General features: G+C 40.3%; 1 protein-coding gene and 1 long non-coding RNA gene across 2 annotated transcripts; both read right to left on the bottom strand.

The window, feature by feature from the left end:
* Positions 1-758: 758 nt before the first annotated feature.
* Positions 759-15,618, bottom strand: LOC136424914 (neuronal acetylcholine receptor subunit alpha-6-like). Its single transcript, XM_066413566.1, has 12 exons — positions 15,391-15,618; positions 9,055-9,135; positions 7,293-7,472; positions 6,769-6,893; positions 5,907-5,951; positions 5,472-5,581; positions 5,050-5,159; positions 4,604-4,797; positions 3,641-3,790; positions 3,391-3,493; positions 1,881-1,960; positions 759-1,667 (listed from the first exon to the last, which is right to left on the bottom strand). The coding sequence occupies exons 3-12, from the start codon at positions 7,423-7,425 to the stop codon at positions 1,242-1,244; spliced, it is 1,476 nt and encodes a 491-aa protein (XP_066269663.1). The 5' UTR covers positions 7,426-7,472; positions 9,055-9,135; positions 15,391-15,618; the 3' UTR covers positions 759-1,241.
* Positions 15,619-16,333: 715 nt separating this feature from the next.
* On the bottom strand, positions 16,334-17,879 carry LOC136425397 (uncharacterized). Its single transcript, XR_010754022.1, has 3 exons — positions 17,756-17,879; positions 16,933-17,052; positions 16,334-16,541 (listed from the first exon to the last, which is right to left on the bottom strand). It is a non-coding gene; the product is annotated as an uncharacterized lncRNA (long non-coding RNA).
* Between the last annotated feature and the right edge of the window lie 277 nt (positions 17,880-18,156).

The raw sequence follows: 18,156 nt of genomic DNA, 5'->3' as shown, positions 1-18,156 counted from the left end.
AAAAGAAATCTTCACCCAAAAAAAATCTACTCAGAACTAATAGACAAAGAGAATGTATCAAATTAAGGACATACAAACAATTAGAAAAGAGTGATAAACGAGAAACATATTTTAGCATTGCAAACTTTAAACACCGCAAAGCCATGTGTAGACCTCGCATTAGTGACCATCCCTTTCATATGTAGTCTGGCAGGCATTACCGTACCCCATGATTAAAATGTGGGACTTATGTGATCATTCATATGTTGAAAAAGAGACACAATTTCAACTTCACTGTATCTTATATGAAGATGAGCGCCAATTGCTCTTTACGACATAAATAGACAAGAGATGTAAGAAAATGTCAATGCAGGACATTTTCACATACATGCTGTCATGCAAGAACTTATTGTGGAAACAGGATGCAGTTTTATGTTTTCATCCGTTTAAAAAAAGAGAAAAGAAACTATTAAGCAATGAGCAATAGATAAACAATTGTGTGCAGTGTTTTTTTTTTACTTTTAGTATTTAGCGTTCAAATAAAATATTCTAGTGTTCCATGCTCTGTATTTTACATCTTCTGGTCCACGCGTGGTGACGTGTGCAGTCTTTAGCCAATCTGGTCATAAATATTCGATAAACATCACCATTATTATTATGTTAAAATTTATAGACCTCTTCTCATTTGCACCGTCAAAACACACGATCTTGTTAACCAAATATTTGCTGATATGTTGTACAATTAGCCTATAGGGAAAACTTGCTGTAAACAGCTTTCCTGTTTTCTGTTTTTGATAGTAGCATCCATACCATAAACATCCATGTTATTCCTTTTTAGAATTGGTAGGGCTTTTAAAGCCCATCCTAGCGTTAGTTTCTTAAAATGTCTGCACGGCTTATTTTGCAACCTTGAAACTTAGCAACTTTTTGAAAAGCGTCAAATCTGGTGTTAGATCTATGACAAGCTTTAATTGCATACTTTTAGGTTGTTAGGTTTTGACAGGACAGCGTGTTTATTTTCTTACATCAGTTGAAAATATGTCACGGAGTTAACTCTAACTGCCATGATTTAGAATCCATGGTGTAATCCTCATTATAAGTAGTTTGGTTTAGTTTTATTTCTATATATTAATTGTCTTTCGTTGCTAGACAAGGCGTGTAATATCTACGACTACTAGACAAAGTAGCCGATAAGCATGACGCATTCACCACGGTTGCTAAGCGAGATGTTAACTCTGCCTTTGTTAAGCATGGCGTAATCTCTACGGTAAGAATGCATTGGTAAGGGGGATGACAATGACTATCCCGATCATGTACGTCACAAAGCAGATCCTGTCTACAACATGGGCCAAATTATAGTAATCTGTCTCTGGCTCCTCTTCCTTGGATTCATCATTTCCGTTCTCACGCAGTGACTTCACGCTATCCTGCAGTTCAGTAAGAATCTGCTTGATGGCGTGAAGAATTTGTAGCTTCTCCTTCTCGGCTGGTTTGTCGTGGAAGTAGTAGACCACAGACTGTGCGAATTTTTCGTTGCTTAGTTTCGATTTGTCGACGGAGTCTGAGTCAACGGAGACGCTGTTTGGCCCCTTGTCACTACCTCTGTTCTTGCTCAGGTCACCCAGAAGCAGCATCCTCGCCAGGCGCCGCAAGAACAAGGCCCTTGCCCATCGGGGCAATGTGCCTTCCTGTGACGAGAAAAAAAAAAAGTTGAACTGGTGAAATCCGGTATTCTGATAAGTTCAGGACGTTTCTTCGACTATCTATCTTTTATTTATTAACTGGAATGTAGATTAAAGTAAAATACGTTGAGGAAAAATTACCGAAAGCAGAGTCTATCTTTGGTCAGATACAATATGTACCTTTAAATGCTGAAGCAAATTCGTATGTTTGATGCATACCATTTTACTCAGCCTGATGGTGATGATGGCTAAGATCATCCACACTGTCATCATGCAGATGCAGATTAGAACAACAACCGCTACAATAGAAAGGAACAGAAACTACATCAATGATACAACAGTATCTAAAAGGGTCAAGAACAACAGAAGTTACATCAATGATACAACAAAGTCTACAGGAGTCAAGACCATCAGACGTTACATCAAGAATGAAACAGAGTCTACAGTAGTCAAGAACAGCAGAAGTTGCATCAATGATGCAACAGAGGCTACAGAAGTCAAGAACGGCAGAAGTTATACCAGTGCCAACTCCCCGAACGTGATACAGAAGACATGAACAAAAGAGATACACATGTCATACAACAACCGCTATCAAAAACAATAGTTGTTACGCAGGTGACTCAACCCGTCCTTGTTTATTTATATATTTGCTTGGCTTAATCACGAAGCCATGGTTGCCCAACAACAGGCTGGATATTATCGTATATAAAGGGGTGAAATCTGACAAAATCGGACTGTATAACATTTTCCTGTTGTTATTGGGTGGTTGAATTGGCTTAAACAGACTTCCTCTGGTGTGCATTACTTCTAATGTAGATGCAAGGGCCTGAAAATCAAGTTCACAACTAGGTAACAAGAGGTGTGAACAGGAGATGGCATATTAGTGTAGTTTACTTAGCACTGATTTCATGCAGTCGCACACGGGAGCACTGACTTCAGGTTTTACGTCAAATCCTGCAGGCTTGACGACAGTCAGGGGTGAAGAGTGATTTTTTTAATCGTCTTCACGGTCTTCTATTGCAACATTTCAGATTCCAATCACTTGTTTGCATAAGTCCATGTTGATTTGATTATATGGATAACATCCTCTGGGATTCTTAAAACTGATGCGAGCGTGCGAATGCAAACAGTTTGGCCAAAAAGTTCATCATTAAATCTTCATGATCAGGAAGGTTGCATAAATGACACACAGAGAATGGCATACCAAAACATGGATTTTTTTTCATTTTTGTTATTTCAAATCTTCTTTTTTTGACTTTGACCTCCTTTGAAATTAGTATTCGCTTTCAGAAATATCTATTTGTTTAATCTGTAGTTGCTTTGCATGGCTTACAGTGAGCAAGAAGGCGTTTTTTTTAAAGGACGGAAATTGTTGCGCGCACGGATAAAATCCGTATAATCAAATCAACATGGTCTAATCGGACAATAAGTTAACAGGATAGTATCATCGTTTAGTCCCTTTAATGACCAAATTACAGTAGAATATCTTATTCACACAGATTTCGTCAGTTTTCAGCCATTTAAACGTCGGTAAGACAGATGGTTGAGCTCGGGATAAAATACAACCAAAATGTTACAACACAAGCAATCGGAACGTTTCCAGATTAAAAATCACAATCATATCTATCACTGTTATTTTTTGTTACATATATAACAGGCTCAGATGTCATGTGTGCACTGTTTTCACATAACATGCCTAATGCATTTGCTCAATAAATTTGTTTCTTACCTAATAAGGGCAGGGTCTCTTCTGCGGGTACAACCTCCGTGATGAAGACCAGGGTCACTACCATAGCCAGAAAGATGGTCATAGAGTAGCCCAGGCGCTCTCCCTTTAAACAATAAGGAAATAGGAGAGAGTTTCAACAAAATAACTTTTGCAGTGATAACTGTAATAACGTAATGTGTTGACCACGTCAAAGGTCAACAAAGACGCCACATTTGGATGTAGTTGCAGTCACGTGATTGGGTAGACCTACTGTGTCCAGTGGCAGCAGAAAGGTCACGGCCATCAGCAGGGTCAGGAAAACACTTGGGGCGATAGTGGTACACATGTGGAAGGTCGGGTCACGGCGCATGTGCAGTTTGATGCAGGCCTGGGTGTAATTGCCGTCTTCTTCTTCTTCAATCTGAAATTTATTTGGTTTATATTAATATGTTTTGTGACTAGTATAATAGGGATAATGGTCTATTTTTATTCTACCCTAAAGTTGATAAAAAAGAAGACAAATCAGCAAAAAATATGATATTCTGCTGTCCAGGCACAACAACAACCAGCCACATTTGTAAGATATTATCATTATTATCAATGACATGTGTAAAGCTACAACAGTTATCATTTAGATAACCCACTTGATAAGGAATTCGATTATACATGACTCGTGAAATACAGTATCGCCAGTAAGTCGATCGGTTAGGGTCTTTTTATAATCTTCGGTACAAAGCCATGTCTAAGTCTTCGGATGCGATTCGAACTCGTGATCTTCTTGTGTGAATTTCTGCACAGGACAGGTTGGCCACAGTGGCAGTGAATTGAGGATATTCTTGGGCAGTCTTGGATAAGTCGAATAAAGACGGAGTATTGAGACGGAGACGTTTTATCCAGATCCTTGTCGACGGTCAGTTTTGACTTAGATTTTTTGAAAATCCTACAGTAAAACGAAAATCGTACGGCGTATCTGACTGCGCAAAAAATGTCATTCCTTTGCTTCGGTCTCCCATTTGCCCAAAGCGGATTCTATGCTACATTCTTTTATATCTGATGTTCACCGTTTTTAAACGATGATTTGACTAAACATCGTGTTATTGATCTACGCCAGGGCCTACGACAACTTCCGCCACTGGACAGTTGGATTTTGTACAAAGCATTCACGCCCTTCCGAAAGACGCCCTGAATTTGTTTTACTAAAACTATCGTGTGGCGAATGTGACGAGACCTTTACCTCCCAATTGGTGTTCCATTGGTCCACTCGCATCTTTCTGGGGGTCTTTGCGTCACAGTACATCAGATCAATCCTAGACGAGTGGACGGGGCGGTGATCTCTGTCCAGACACCGCAATACCTCGTTGTGCCGAAGTTCCTCATTAGCGAGGCACGTGCTGCACTCCATCTCATCAAAGGGAAAGTTTCTTGTATCTAGGGGGTTGTTAAAGAAAGCGAGAGTGGTTAGGGAAGTGTGAGAGACAAAGTGTGCGTGTATAACTATATTCTGTGTCTGATGAATCTTTGTCGACGGTTATTGTAAGGAATATGATATTAAATCATCGCTTTGACAGCAGTGTCTGAACGTTGTAAAGGCGTTGCGCACTTAATGACGCTGGTCTTGATACATGTCGGCGACGTGAAATACTTTCTAGTTGATTGTTGGTGGAATACTGTCATACTTACCGAGTTCACACGTGGTCCTGAATAACTGTGAGATGTCCCACACCACCTCCCCGTTCTGAAAGACTCGGACTCCGGCTGATGACTGAAAGCCCTCGAACTCTGGATCAGCACTTAAAAGATAAACGATTAAATAAACAAATAATAAATAAATAATTAGATAATGATAATATGAAGCATTAATATAAAAACAGGAAGTAAATGAAAGAATAAAACAAGATTTTCCTTATGTACAAGTTTCTGTAATTCAACTTGTTTATTTTCTCAACATAGCCAGGTAACCAAAATACTAGATTTTATCTGACGAAATATATAATTTTATTTTGATATCAAGCTGTCCAGTTTGCACATGAAAAAAGGGTAGTGTGTGTGTGACTACATGTAGTGAGTAGTTAAGTCCACGTGGTAAGTTTACGCGATCTTACTTATCCACGAGAGCGAGGGCAGGTTTCCACAACTGGTCTTCAGACACGCGGATCTCATCTACGTCCGGGTATCTCGAGTTCTGCCACTGGAGGCGTATGTCGTTCCAGATCTGAGGGTGCGGATACATGTATGGATGCATAAATGAATCGGCTTTTTTTGATAATGATAGCAATAATTGACAGTAATATTGTGGCACTAGAATTTCTTAATGGATGTTGTACATTAGACAAGAATGTATCATAAAAATATAGCAAGCAAAAGTATAAATTCTCGAAAGCGTCAGCCATTTCTTCTGTGACTGAGAATGAGTCTGAATATAAATGTAGCTTGTGAAAATGTCTTAATATATATGTAATTGAGTTACTGTTGAAAGTCATTCAGACTACCAAGAAATCATAGTGCTTGCAAGTGAAATATGATTGAATAAAACTCACAAGTCTGAAAACCACCGACGACAGTATCTGCTCGTCTTTCTCTATCTAAAAACGACAAAGGAACTCTTATTTAGTAGATTTCGACAAAAATACTGCTTAAATCTTAAGATGAAAACGCAACTTGATGTCTCGTCCTCTAGGTGATTTACCCACCGTTAGGAAATTGAAGGACACGTGGCTTCAGTATTTAGTTAGGTAAGGTTACGGAAGTTTAAAGCATGGTTCCGACTTAACGGACCACATACCCTAAAGTACTAGTTTATTTTTGAATTACCCTTGGCTTTGTAAGCTTATTCAACCCAATATCATTACAGGCAGAGACATACCCACATCCTGTTAATCAGTGCTTTGCGCACTTCTTATTATCCTGACTGCCCCGTGGGGTGCCTGTTGACAGTTTAACTACATATTCGGTAAAGAAACTCCTTTTTCCGAGATTCTTTGCAGATTTGATGGGAAATTCAATATAGTATCAGCTTGCTAATACCGTACATATTTAGACTGTATCATTTCGTACTCTGAAGAGGAATATCCTGATGGTTCTCTTATATAGCAAGCCTAAAGTGTGCCCATACATGTATATTACCCCACTTGAAGAGACCGACTGGTGGCCAGATATTGTTGTTTTTTCTAGTTTGAGATACTGTTTCTCACTCTGTTGGCCTTGTGCAGCTCGTTCATAGTTCATGTGTACACAGTTCATAAACACCACTAATACAAAATGAATAATGATACAAATATCTAAAGATGTGTTGTATAGGTCATTTAGATAAAGGTGTTGTTCTAAAAAGTATTAATAATTTGGGGGCTCTTTTCTTACAAAGTGCATATTTATTCAGATGATGATTAAAAAAACATATACCAGCTCAATGACATTCTCCAGTGCGGCCCGGAAGTAGATGACGACAGTTCCGACGTCAGGAGGAAACGCCGGGTTGTAAAATTTCTCGTCAAACAGTTCGTCCGTAAGACGTGCGCGTCCGTCAGCTGCAGAAATACCAGCCCACATTAATGAATGAATGAATGAAAGACCTTTATGGTACATTTATGCTTAAACAAGCTAAGTACAGGTCATGGTGATAAGCAGCACCATCCCAATTGAAACTCTATGACTAGCATGTTTTAGGAATGTGGCGGATTCCGTTCGAACTAGGTACCTACAGTAAAACGATCTCCGATAAGTTTACAACATCAAATTGAATACATTCATGGGACTAAACTAGAATGATGGGACAGTCGCAGTTGTAATGCACATCTTTCAGCAGCCTTGTGAAGGAAAAAGTTGTCAAGAATCCTGTATTCGATAAGCTCGCTAACAAACCTGTAGTATATGACAATTGAAATTGTATGGCAAGCAGAGCTACTTATTAATTGAACCATTCTTACTTTTACATTCCGGTGGAGGGCTGGTCCAGGTGCCGTTCTGCTGGCAGTAGGCGTCCTGCTCTCCGGAGGTTATCCGGTAACCCTCGTTACACCGGAACGACACCCGATCTCCGGCCCGGTAGGCGCCTTTCATGGGGACACGCCGTCCGTTCTCCGGGTTTTGGGGGATTTCACAGGCACCTGCCAGGTATGAACAACGAAGTCCTGAAACTCTGTTGGGTTAAGGCAGCCCAGGTTCGAAAATTCGTGTTCGAGTTCGGCCGCGTGCCTGGCCAGCGGCGCGGCCGAACTCGAACACGGTTCGAAATGTTCCACTACGGAGCATTTCGGGGATCGCAACGTCTGTTACACAACACAATCATATATATCATCTCAGGTGTACGTATAAGTACAAAATTGTTTTATAGGCCATGCTTTGGATTGTATTACATTCTAAATGTTTCAATCAAATGATTTGGAGGTTGTCTCCTCATAAATGTTGCATGAGCAGCGCCGAGTCCTACTAGCGCTGTTTTGACGGAGGTGGTCCGAATAGAACGGGAGGTTCTATATGTTCGATATGGTGTTCGAATGGAACGGCCGTTACGTCACAGGCGTTGGATTACGCGGGAGACAACGAGCTGCTTGTGTGGGATTTGGGTTATGACTTTTACGCAATTACCCACAGCTCAAAACAACTGAATTCAGCTTTTGAGTAATCAAATGTAACTTATTATCCCTTTTTTATCAAAATTGTCCGAGGCTATTTTGCATAGATTTTACCTATTTCAAACTGGGGCGAATTTTCAATAAAAAATGACTCCAAAATAGCTGTTTCTGATGTTTCTGACCCAAAACAACAATGTAATCTTCATTTTAAACAAAATAGCCTCGGACAAAAATAATTTGTATGGGGTTAGCTCTTTCCTTGCAAAATATTATGATGAAAGGTGGTGTTACCGCCTGCGCGCATAAATCCATAAAATACACGTTTTTTTAACCCAAATGTGTATTTCTAATCCAAAATCCAGCAGTAGAAAAACTTAAGTCACCTTTATTCAATGTGTTTTAAGTAGTTCTAAATCTGTGTGAAGTTTCATCGTGGTGCGACAAGGCTATCGATAGTTACAGAGTATAATCATATATGTACAGAATAATACTTCCTGGGCCGCCTTAACCCAACTGAGAATCTTGAAACTCAAAGGTTTTTACAGACTTAACAAATTTATCACTATGTACAATGTTATGAAATCTTCAAGACGGGTTTTCCCCATGAACATAGCTAATCCATTAGCATGCATTCGTATACATGGCACCTCTATCGGCAAACACGACTCGCTAGGTTTACTTGATGTTTCCGATTAATGAAAAAAATCCAGCATGGATGTAATGTAAAAAAAATTGTAGCAAATATACTAAGATTCTATATCAAGTCCCGGAATAGATTTGTCATCTTTCCTACCTCCTTCAAGTCAACTGAATCTTCTGCTAAACGAGTTAGCCAGTTTAAAATCACACATTTTATGAATAACTCAAATAGGTAATGAATCAGTGAGTGAGCATTAGCCTTGAAGTTGTCTTATGTTCTCACAAGTAAGTAAAAGACCAAATTAAAACAAATGCCACATTCGTCCTACATCAATTGATGGTGATTGGGCGACAGTTGCAAGTTGGTCTTTGGCGGAAAAAAAATGTCGCAGATCAATTTGTCATAGCCTTGCAAAAATATGCAACAATGAGATCAAATGCGACTGTGATTTAAAGTAGAGTGATATCAGCCCACCTTTGCACGGGTCAATAGAGCAGGTATCAGGTACCAGGGAACCATGGGAGTCCTTCACGTAGCACCAGGGCTCGGCACTCGCTGTGGGAACAGGCCGTTATTACCTTTGCCAGCATGGTTAAGAAATATGTATTTTTTATGCTTTAATGTCCTTGAACACGGCAACTGAAGAATGCCTTCGTGGATTGTGTTTGATATGTGGATAGTTGGACCCGGTTAGTTACCTTCGCCGAGAGGGTTATGCAGAGGGTAGCGTTTGTGTGTATGTATGTGTGTAGGTATGTATGTAATGTACAGCATAACTCGAGAAGGCTTGGTGGATTGTCTTGATATTTGGTAGGTGGGTAGGTCTTGATGAGACTAGGAAATGATTAGATTTTGGGTCCCCTAGCGGCTTGTTATGGTACTGCAGCGGGACTTCCTGTTTTGATATCTCGTGTTCTGGACATGCTATGGAACTGATTTTTGAGTGGTAGATAGCTCTTTGGACAGAGAGTAAGTGGTATGGGTTTGGGCCCCCTAGCGGCTTTTTTGGAAATGCAGGAGCAGGTTTAGCATCTGACTTTGAAAGGGAATAACTCAAGAAGGGCTTGATGGATGGCAATGATTTTTGGTAAGTAGATAGCTTGAGTGATGATGAACATGATTAGATACTTTTTATGCAAATCGGTATCTAATTTGCATAATTAATAAGGAAAGTTTATACATCCGCCAAATTCTATGATAGGACTCTGAAACATGTGACATATGTAAGTGAGGAAGAGAGAAATATTAATTGATATGAACTATGTAAATGAAGACCTCATTTGCATAATTAATGAGAAAATACTATAACTCAAGATGGCCTTGATGGATGGTCATGATTTTTGGTATGTGACGGAAATTTCATGCATTTAATACTTTTTGTGGCATCGGGAATTTATGTGAATGTGAACATCGTTGAATCAAATTATGCTGATAAGGGCCTCATTTGCATAATTGATGATCAATATTAGCATCACCTTCTTTGTTAATCTCATACTTTGTTAAGCTCATACTTTGGACATCATATTTTAAGACAATCAACTGGTATGATTTATAAATGATGAGAAATACTCCTAATACGTCAGTCACAATGGTTAAAAACATTTGGCGAAGGTATGAGGTCGTGGAACTCTAGTTCTTTATGAGACCTAAAATGAATACATTTTGGGCACCCCTAGCGGCCCGTTATGTATGGTAGTGATACATCCGAGTTGTGTATTTTCTTGCTATTTGAAATTGGTAAGCTCACCCAACTGAAGTGGTAGATATGGATCTTGGGCTAACAAAGACATGCGTTAGTGATAGATGTTTGGGGCCTCTTACTACTAGCTTGTATGGAAGTAAAGTGGCGATTTTTTGGAAAGTTTGCTTCGGCCAAACTGGACATGTTTTGCACGTATTGGAATGATTTTGGGGTTGTAAGTTAAGGTGAAGATGCATATAATTAGGCTTGATTTACATGATAATGAGGAAACATTACAGCGAAATTTCCTTACATTATTATCATTTTGCTCTTAGGATTGCACGGTCTCCAAATTAAAGTATTTAGAGGACGATTCAATAGAATGGATCAGTGCATTATATGGACAACTTTAATTTTTTGATTGAATAAGTTGCAATTTGGCACACAGGTAAAGTCACATGTCTTATTGAGAACGTAAAACGCTATATTCAGAAAAAATCGATATGAATATCATTAAGTATTGATTGTAACTCATTTGAATAATTGATGGTGAGGAAATATGCTAGGATAGCCTTTTTTGTTATATAATACTTTCAAACTCTGAAAAACATTTTATTTGGGTGGAGAAGATCATCGTCATTGAAAAAATCAAAATCATTTGACAATGGTATGATGTGATGGAACACTTAATTCACTGCGCGGAAAGCCGAATTTCAGGGTCAGAAATTGCCTTACACGTTCATGGAAATTCTGCATTTCCGTCAGAATCATGGGATTTCGAACCTGTTTACGTTGCGCGTCCGGTCCTGTACGTTCCCTAGATTCTCTCGGAGATGGACCACTGCCGTGTTCAGGACGTTTAAAGGGCCTTACACACCCGGACATATACCCTTGAAATGACCATACACTGCAGGAAATTCAACGTGTATTGGTCCGTGTGGCGATGTTATGTGAATAATTTAGCGGCAATTATCACCTCATTATTTCCCCGGGTTCTGGCCTATGGAGTGCGCTATTGCGGTATAGCAGGAAATTCACCGTGTAATGGTCCGTGTGGAATGTGATGTGCATAATTTAGCGGCAATTATCACCTAATTATCCCCCCGCATCCACCCGGTTACGCCTTCAATATTTCTTTTGTCATGGAAAGCGGCTTCAATGATACTGCCTCCCTCCCCCCTTTTACTGGATTTTGCCCCACTCCCCTCTTTCCCCATTTTTCAGATTTTTATCAATATCGTGATAACGCCACATTTATTCCGTCTGAAATATCGATTATCAGTGTTAACAAAGATGTCTCATTTTATTCATGTCGTTAACCACCGGCTCTTCGGTTGTTCGGATTACGATTGTTTGGGTAGTCCTTTGAAATGCCAGCGTCTATTTGTTCTAGCTTCTAGAAGACGTCGTCATCTGCTCTTGGCTGGGCGTGAGTGGCGCAGAAGTGTCGTACTAAAACCTAGCCTGTCGAGGTAGCACAGTCCGTATGATTTGCCGCTTTTATAGGCCTGTTAGAATGAGGTTCGTTCCACAATCCAGACGGACACGCCGTTGTAATTTCTTCATCCGACAAAAAGTCCGGGGCAAAGCCGTATATATAGTCAAAAGTCCGGGCTGTAGTGCTTTACAAGGAAGTCGGAAATGTAGCTCCATGCCGCGATGTTCTGCATTCAGTGCAAGCTCTTGTCTCAGTCTCGTCGTAGAATAGTAACCAAGCTCCGAATAATCCCGGGCATCGCTGGATATAACCCACGCTAGTATCCAGACACAGAGATAGCGACAGCACACATCTGCACACAACCACTCGGACTTCTCAAATGCCAACTGAAATATTTGAAAATTATAACAGGAGCGTTGATTGGTCCTGGTTTTTAAATCACGTCCCAGAAGCAATGCTATTGGTTGTACATTCCTTTACATAATTTGCATGGACATAGACACAATTACCTGTGAAACGCCAGGTATGTCTATTGTATACATTTAGCTTTGAACTGCCTGATTACTAGTATTTCACAGTTACACAATACCTGCCAGGGAAGGTGTAAAAACATGCGGCTGTGTCTTATCGACAACAGCTTGAAAAAGCAATAGGTTCGTTAGCAGTACAAAGTAAAGTTGTAAGTACATCGTACTATCGACTATATAACTAGCGACATAAATTGAAGAAATCGAGTCCAAATATTACATGTTTTAGAAAAATATCACTAAAAAGCTATGGACACCATTCATTGCAAGATAAACATGTGTGTGTGTGTTTGTGTGTTGTACCAAGGAAGTTAGCACGGAGACACGGACCTAGTGCCTATGTTGATTGTAATTCGTGTGTGTCGTGTGTCGTTAATCTTTCTTCTTATCAAAGTGATACGCGCTGTAGTCCAGATTTATGTGACTTTAAAAAACACCTCAGTCTATACACAAAATGAATACAGAAAAATAAGATTGTTTGTGACCTTTGTCTTAGAAACAAAACCCCAGACAGCACATTACACATTAAACTGATAATTGTTTTTACAACGGGCACATTTTCACAAAAGCACAGCTTCACATCAAGGAGGCTATATAATGTCCTTGTTCACATCAACTAAGGACATTATATAATGTCCTTGCATCAACTCGTAGATTTCAGAATCAGATAGACCATGGCCTGTTGTTCATCTACCCGTATACCATCTACTAGACTGTAAAACAAAATCCAAACATTTTGCTTTCATATTGTTTTTATCGTGTCGGGAAAATGTTATGACGTTACGTCGTATACCATTAGAACCACAATTGTATGATTTAACCGTGGGTTTGAGACAAACTGTCTTATTCCAAAACAAAGAACATCTATTTCTGCTAAACACTGAAATTGGGTTGGGGTGTAGACGTGCCACACAAGGCTAAATGTTACGTTCTATAATTGTCTTATTCTACTGCCCAAGTATTCATCATATTGGGTTCGATTATTTGCATGGCCAAATATGGACGCCCAGTGAATACTTTTTAGCATAAGCTGACATATAGCCGCGACGACTCAAATGGTAAGACGTAGTTTGCTTGTATATCATTATAGTATTCCGGAGGAAGACAATGTAATATTGATTTACAAGTAAAATTAGCCTTTCCACCAGAGTCGCCGCGGCTAGCTGACATCATGGGTTGCTTTTTTCCAGAATCAAAACATTTATAAACATTAGCTTTCCTTTGTTCAGACAACGCATATCATTCAGTTTGTAGATAACATTATGCATATCAACACTGCGCTGGACAGACAATTAAACTCAATAAGCATTCGAACTGCAATGTAAAGCTTAATAGTACATCTTGTTTGTAATTAACGAATAACTTCACGCTGAATCGGGTCACCTATTTCTAATGAAGAACATTGAACGCCGGGCGCTTGTGGTTTCTGTCTAAGAAAAAACGCACCAGACAACACAATACACATCCAACCAAAGCAATAAACTGAATGTTTGTATTCACACCAAGAAAATGACAATTCTACAACAGTACATTTCAAATCAACTTGTAGGGTTAGGTCTGCCACTGTGATGGAACTGTAGCGCATGTTATCTATACATCAGATAGAGCCGCTTATGTATCGACTTCGTTAAACAAGAGGGTCTGTGATTTTTAGCATGGTCCCAGTCTCTAGGGTCGGCTTAGTGGTGTTTTACCGGGCCAGTCAGTTTCTGATGGCCTTTCTACCTCTGGCTGCCATCCTACTTCCGCTACACCCTACGTCCGCTGCCTTCCTACTTTTCCGCCGCCCCTAGAGACTGGCAGGGTGTCAATACGGGCCTGATTCAAGGCGTATGAGATTGATGCGCCCAATGGGAGGGCCATAAATCGAGAGGATTTTCTATTATATCCGACCATACCGTAGGTGCCGAACTAATTAATCCAAGGCCGTAAACAACACCCCGAGCGGGCTAAGCTGTCTGGGCGGGTGAGGGTCACTCACAGTGCCGTAGAGATATCGGGGAGGCACCGAGGGTATGGATTCCAGGCTAGTGATTTTTAGTAGTATGATACTCATTTTGCTTTGAATGTTTTATCATTGGACATTTAGACATCGGTTTTCGTGTCGGGAAAAAAGTTATGAGATTATCTCATATCCTAGTTAACCACCTTTTGTATATTTCATGATCAGCTGTGGCTTTCGGGCCAGGGCGGGTTCCTGAACGGGCGCGGGTTTCTGAGCGGGCGGGGGGCTCAGCAGGGCGGGCGAGGGCCTCAGCAGGGCGGGCGGGGTCTCTGGCGGGCGGGGGTCTCTGGGCGATATAAATGTCGCCCAGCTCAGAACGATCGCGACCGTCGTTTGGATCTAGCGGCGTCCCGCGCGGTTCTCCGTTGGAAATGTCGGCACGTTTAAAACCCAGCCTCACTAATCATGATATTAGTATTTTGGAGACCTTTCTTGTCGACCTAGGTGGATTTCAAAATAAACGACATTCAACATATTGGAACGCTAATTTTGTTCGGACGGACGATCTGCAGCTGGTAGAAACGCTTCTATCTCGCTTGTAGCAGATGGCCCCTTTAATATACTCATGAAAATTAAATCACGTTAATTCAAGCCATTTTGTTCCGCTTTCTACCAGTAGAACATAATTTTACGTCAGTAATGCACAGGTAATTGTCACCTGGAATGCACGAAAGGCCGTATATAATTGCCATCCTTTTGTAATCAATTTTCCACTACACGTCAAGTGTAAGGGTGCCGTAAATTCCCATCCACTTTCCAGGTCCAGGTGTGTAAGAAAAAATCTAGGACCGGACACGGTGATCCCTGAAACCCATGTACACAACCATTACACGGTGAATTTGACAGGTGTGTGAGGGCCCTGATACTCCTTGAAATTCGACTTTTAGAGCAGTGATTGTTAAGTGCATATGGAGATATTTTAAACAATAAACTACTTAATAGTATAAAGTTTATGAAGCCCCTCAATTTACGAACTACTATCAGATCGTTGGAAATACTGAATGATACATATTCAAGGAGTTTGTAAATGGACACGTTTCTGCATTTCTATTGGATAATTCACAAAAATCATCAACGATTTGTTTGTTTTTTTACCTAGCGAATGCATGTACGTAACAAAATATAATTGCAGTAAATGAGTCGACAAATCGAGACTTACAGTACGGGTTGCGACAGTTGGATCCTTGCAGGTTGGCCCAGCTGTATCGTTTTTCGAGCAGAGACGGGGTAACCAGCCTCGCCGCGTCAGACCAGGGCTCGCACTGCTCTCCCGAACTGCTGGTACTTCTTTCCCCCCGGTAGTTCTCACCGTTACCGTAGAAGCAATCTATGGGATTAATATACAAACATTTAACCGAGAAAACAGGTAAAACAAGGCATCTAAACAGACCAATATTCATCAGCGCTTGTTTATTCAAACTTGACTTAACCGACAGTAAATACAGCTGAAAAATCCATTCGTGCCGACAGCATAATGTTCACTGTCTTTTATAATGTAGACTCTTGAAGCAAGATAGGAAAAGCGTTGTGCTATACGTAAGAGGAGGGTGTAAACAGGGTCATTCACCAATAATATTATAACCAAAGATTGCAGGGAGTCGTAGTAGAGTTCATTCAGGTCATTGGCAGCTGCCAAAATGTTAGGCAGGTAAGAATACCAATGTTTCATGAAATGATCATATTCTCTAATACAAGTATACCGACCTTTTCCGTTAGGAGTTGCCTTGCTGTAACACTGACTGATGTTGCTGTTTAGCAGGTCGCAGGCACTGAAAGTGTTCTCCAGCCCCGGGACCTGCCCTCCTCCGCAAACCTGCTGCACCTCCACACACCACGCCCTGCACGGCAGCACCAGCCTTGAGCTGACGGGAATCAATAATATGGTTACGTTGCGGTAAACCGGCTTCTAAATAATATAAAAAAGTTCCCTGGAGAATGAGGAAGCTGCGAAATGACCCAATTGACGCGGTTCATTAAAAGTGAGTTCAATAGTAGAAAATCATTTTCACAGGTGGAAATCAGGCATGGCCGCTGTTCAGGCTAAACAACTTATACCTTTTTACCACCTCACTATTGCAATATCATAATTAGCGTACCTGTCACATCTTGGAAACAAAAATGAGCAGACGTAATCAACGAACTGTGCATGACAGGGTGACTTCTCGCGGTGGTATCTGGTCAAGTTTTGCATTTCGGCAGAATTCTGGACCTCTTCAAGCGTCTCATGGCCGACCCAGTTCGGTAGCAGGACATCCCTGTAGTCCAGAGTTTTGCAAATGCCGAGATCTAAGTTTGAAAGCCGACGACATTCTGAAAAGAATTAAGACACTAAGTGTAAATAGGAACGGATGACGTCTAATGCTATCACAAATCTATCTAAGGCAAGAACTTCAACTCATTTTGCAAGGGATGCAATACATAATAGGAAGAGCACGTGACCAAATGTCAAAACTTCAAAGTCACCATGGGTAAGATCAAAAGTCCAACATGTCGTTATATTACCTATCAACAGTTCGATGTCCATAACTAGCACTGTAAATTTATTTGAAAAAAGTCCTTGTCACATCCGTCGTATGATTACTGGTTGTAGCGTACAGAAGTCTTCCGTTTTCTGAGAAAATGGTAGCTCTTTGTTGATAGCCTCGCCAAAAATGTGTAAATCGTATGACGGACATGACAGTACTATATTGATAAAACCTACCGCAATTTTGTTCGTCACTGCTGTCTCGACAGTCTCTTTGTTCATTACATCGCTGCCAGCCAAGGATGTATCCCTGCGCGTTCACACAGGCGAACTGACCCAGTTTAAAGTCCAGCACCACTGAATTTTTTTATCAGAAATGTTGCAATAAGATCAATTACGCTCTTTTTTTTCATTTTTACGTTATGTACGTAAGATGAAGTTGCAAACGTGCGTTCGTTATGTGTAAATGCATCTTTCAACGCTACAAGGCAATACCTTCTAATAGTTACAATTTGAAACTAGACGGGCAACACCTGTAAGCGAATAGAACTAAGATTACCCCGGTCAAAAAATTAAGTGTTTTCCAATTCGACTGCAATTCAAAATAAAATATTCTAGAATAAACATTTTTTGTGTAAACTTTCTAAAAATAATAATTTTGAAGTAATAGATATGCCAAAAATAAGGGGAATAGCAAGACAAAGTTGCCAGAGAAGTCTGACATGAAGGAAATGTAGGATATATGATTGTAAGGGATTTAACTCGTTCGATCTTGATTCATGGGCAAAAACTAACAAGATGTCACTGGTGAAGAAACGGCAGCTTCCAAATCTGTTATTTTGCGGAGCTGTTCGGGGGTATGATCTGCCTATATGCCTGTAATACAGAATACAAATGAAGATTGATTAAGGGGGGGGGGGGTTATAATGACTGCAACCCTTTTCAGCAGCTATTAAAATTCCGTAAATCTCTTTTCTTCTTGCCCGACAGTAAGAGGAAAAAACTCTCTACGGTGTACAGATCAATGTCATACCTTGCTCATAAACACAATACCTAGTACCTTTATCTATCTGATGGTACGTAAAACTGAATCCTGAAAATGATTCTTGTTCATCAGTCTGGAATGCCATTGCCATGGCGTTGCCAGTTGACGTCAGAGGCTCGGGCAGCTCAGATCCACAAAAAGTTCCTAAAATAATTAAAAACCTATGAGAACTCACTTACATTACAACGTTGAAATATGTCATTAAATCATATATCGTGCTAAGTGTCGCTAATGAATAGCTCTATATCGTAAGTTACGTAAAACAGATAAAGTTATCTGATTTGAGGTAATTCATAAGGGCCTATAGCATCCTGTCCAGCATAAATGAAACTATGACTTGTCTAGCTTTGGTCAAATTTACCGCCCGTCTTACTGTTTTTTTTTTCGTGACCCCATACGTGGCCACGTGGGGCACC

Source organism: Branchiostoma lanceolatum, chromosome 19 (genome assembly GCF_035083965.1).
Source record: "Branchiostoma lanceolatum isolate klBraLanc5 chromosome 19, klBraLanc5.hap2, whole genome shotgun sequence".
Lineage (NCBI taxonomy): Eukaryota > Metazoa > Chordata > Leptocardii > Amphioxiformes > Branchiostomatidae > Branchiostoma > Branchiostoma lanceolatum.
This window is presented reverse-complemented; position numbering and strand designations above follow the sequence as displayed.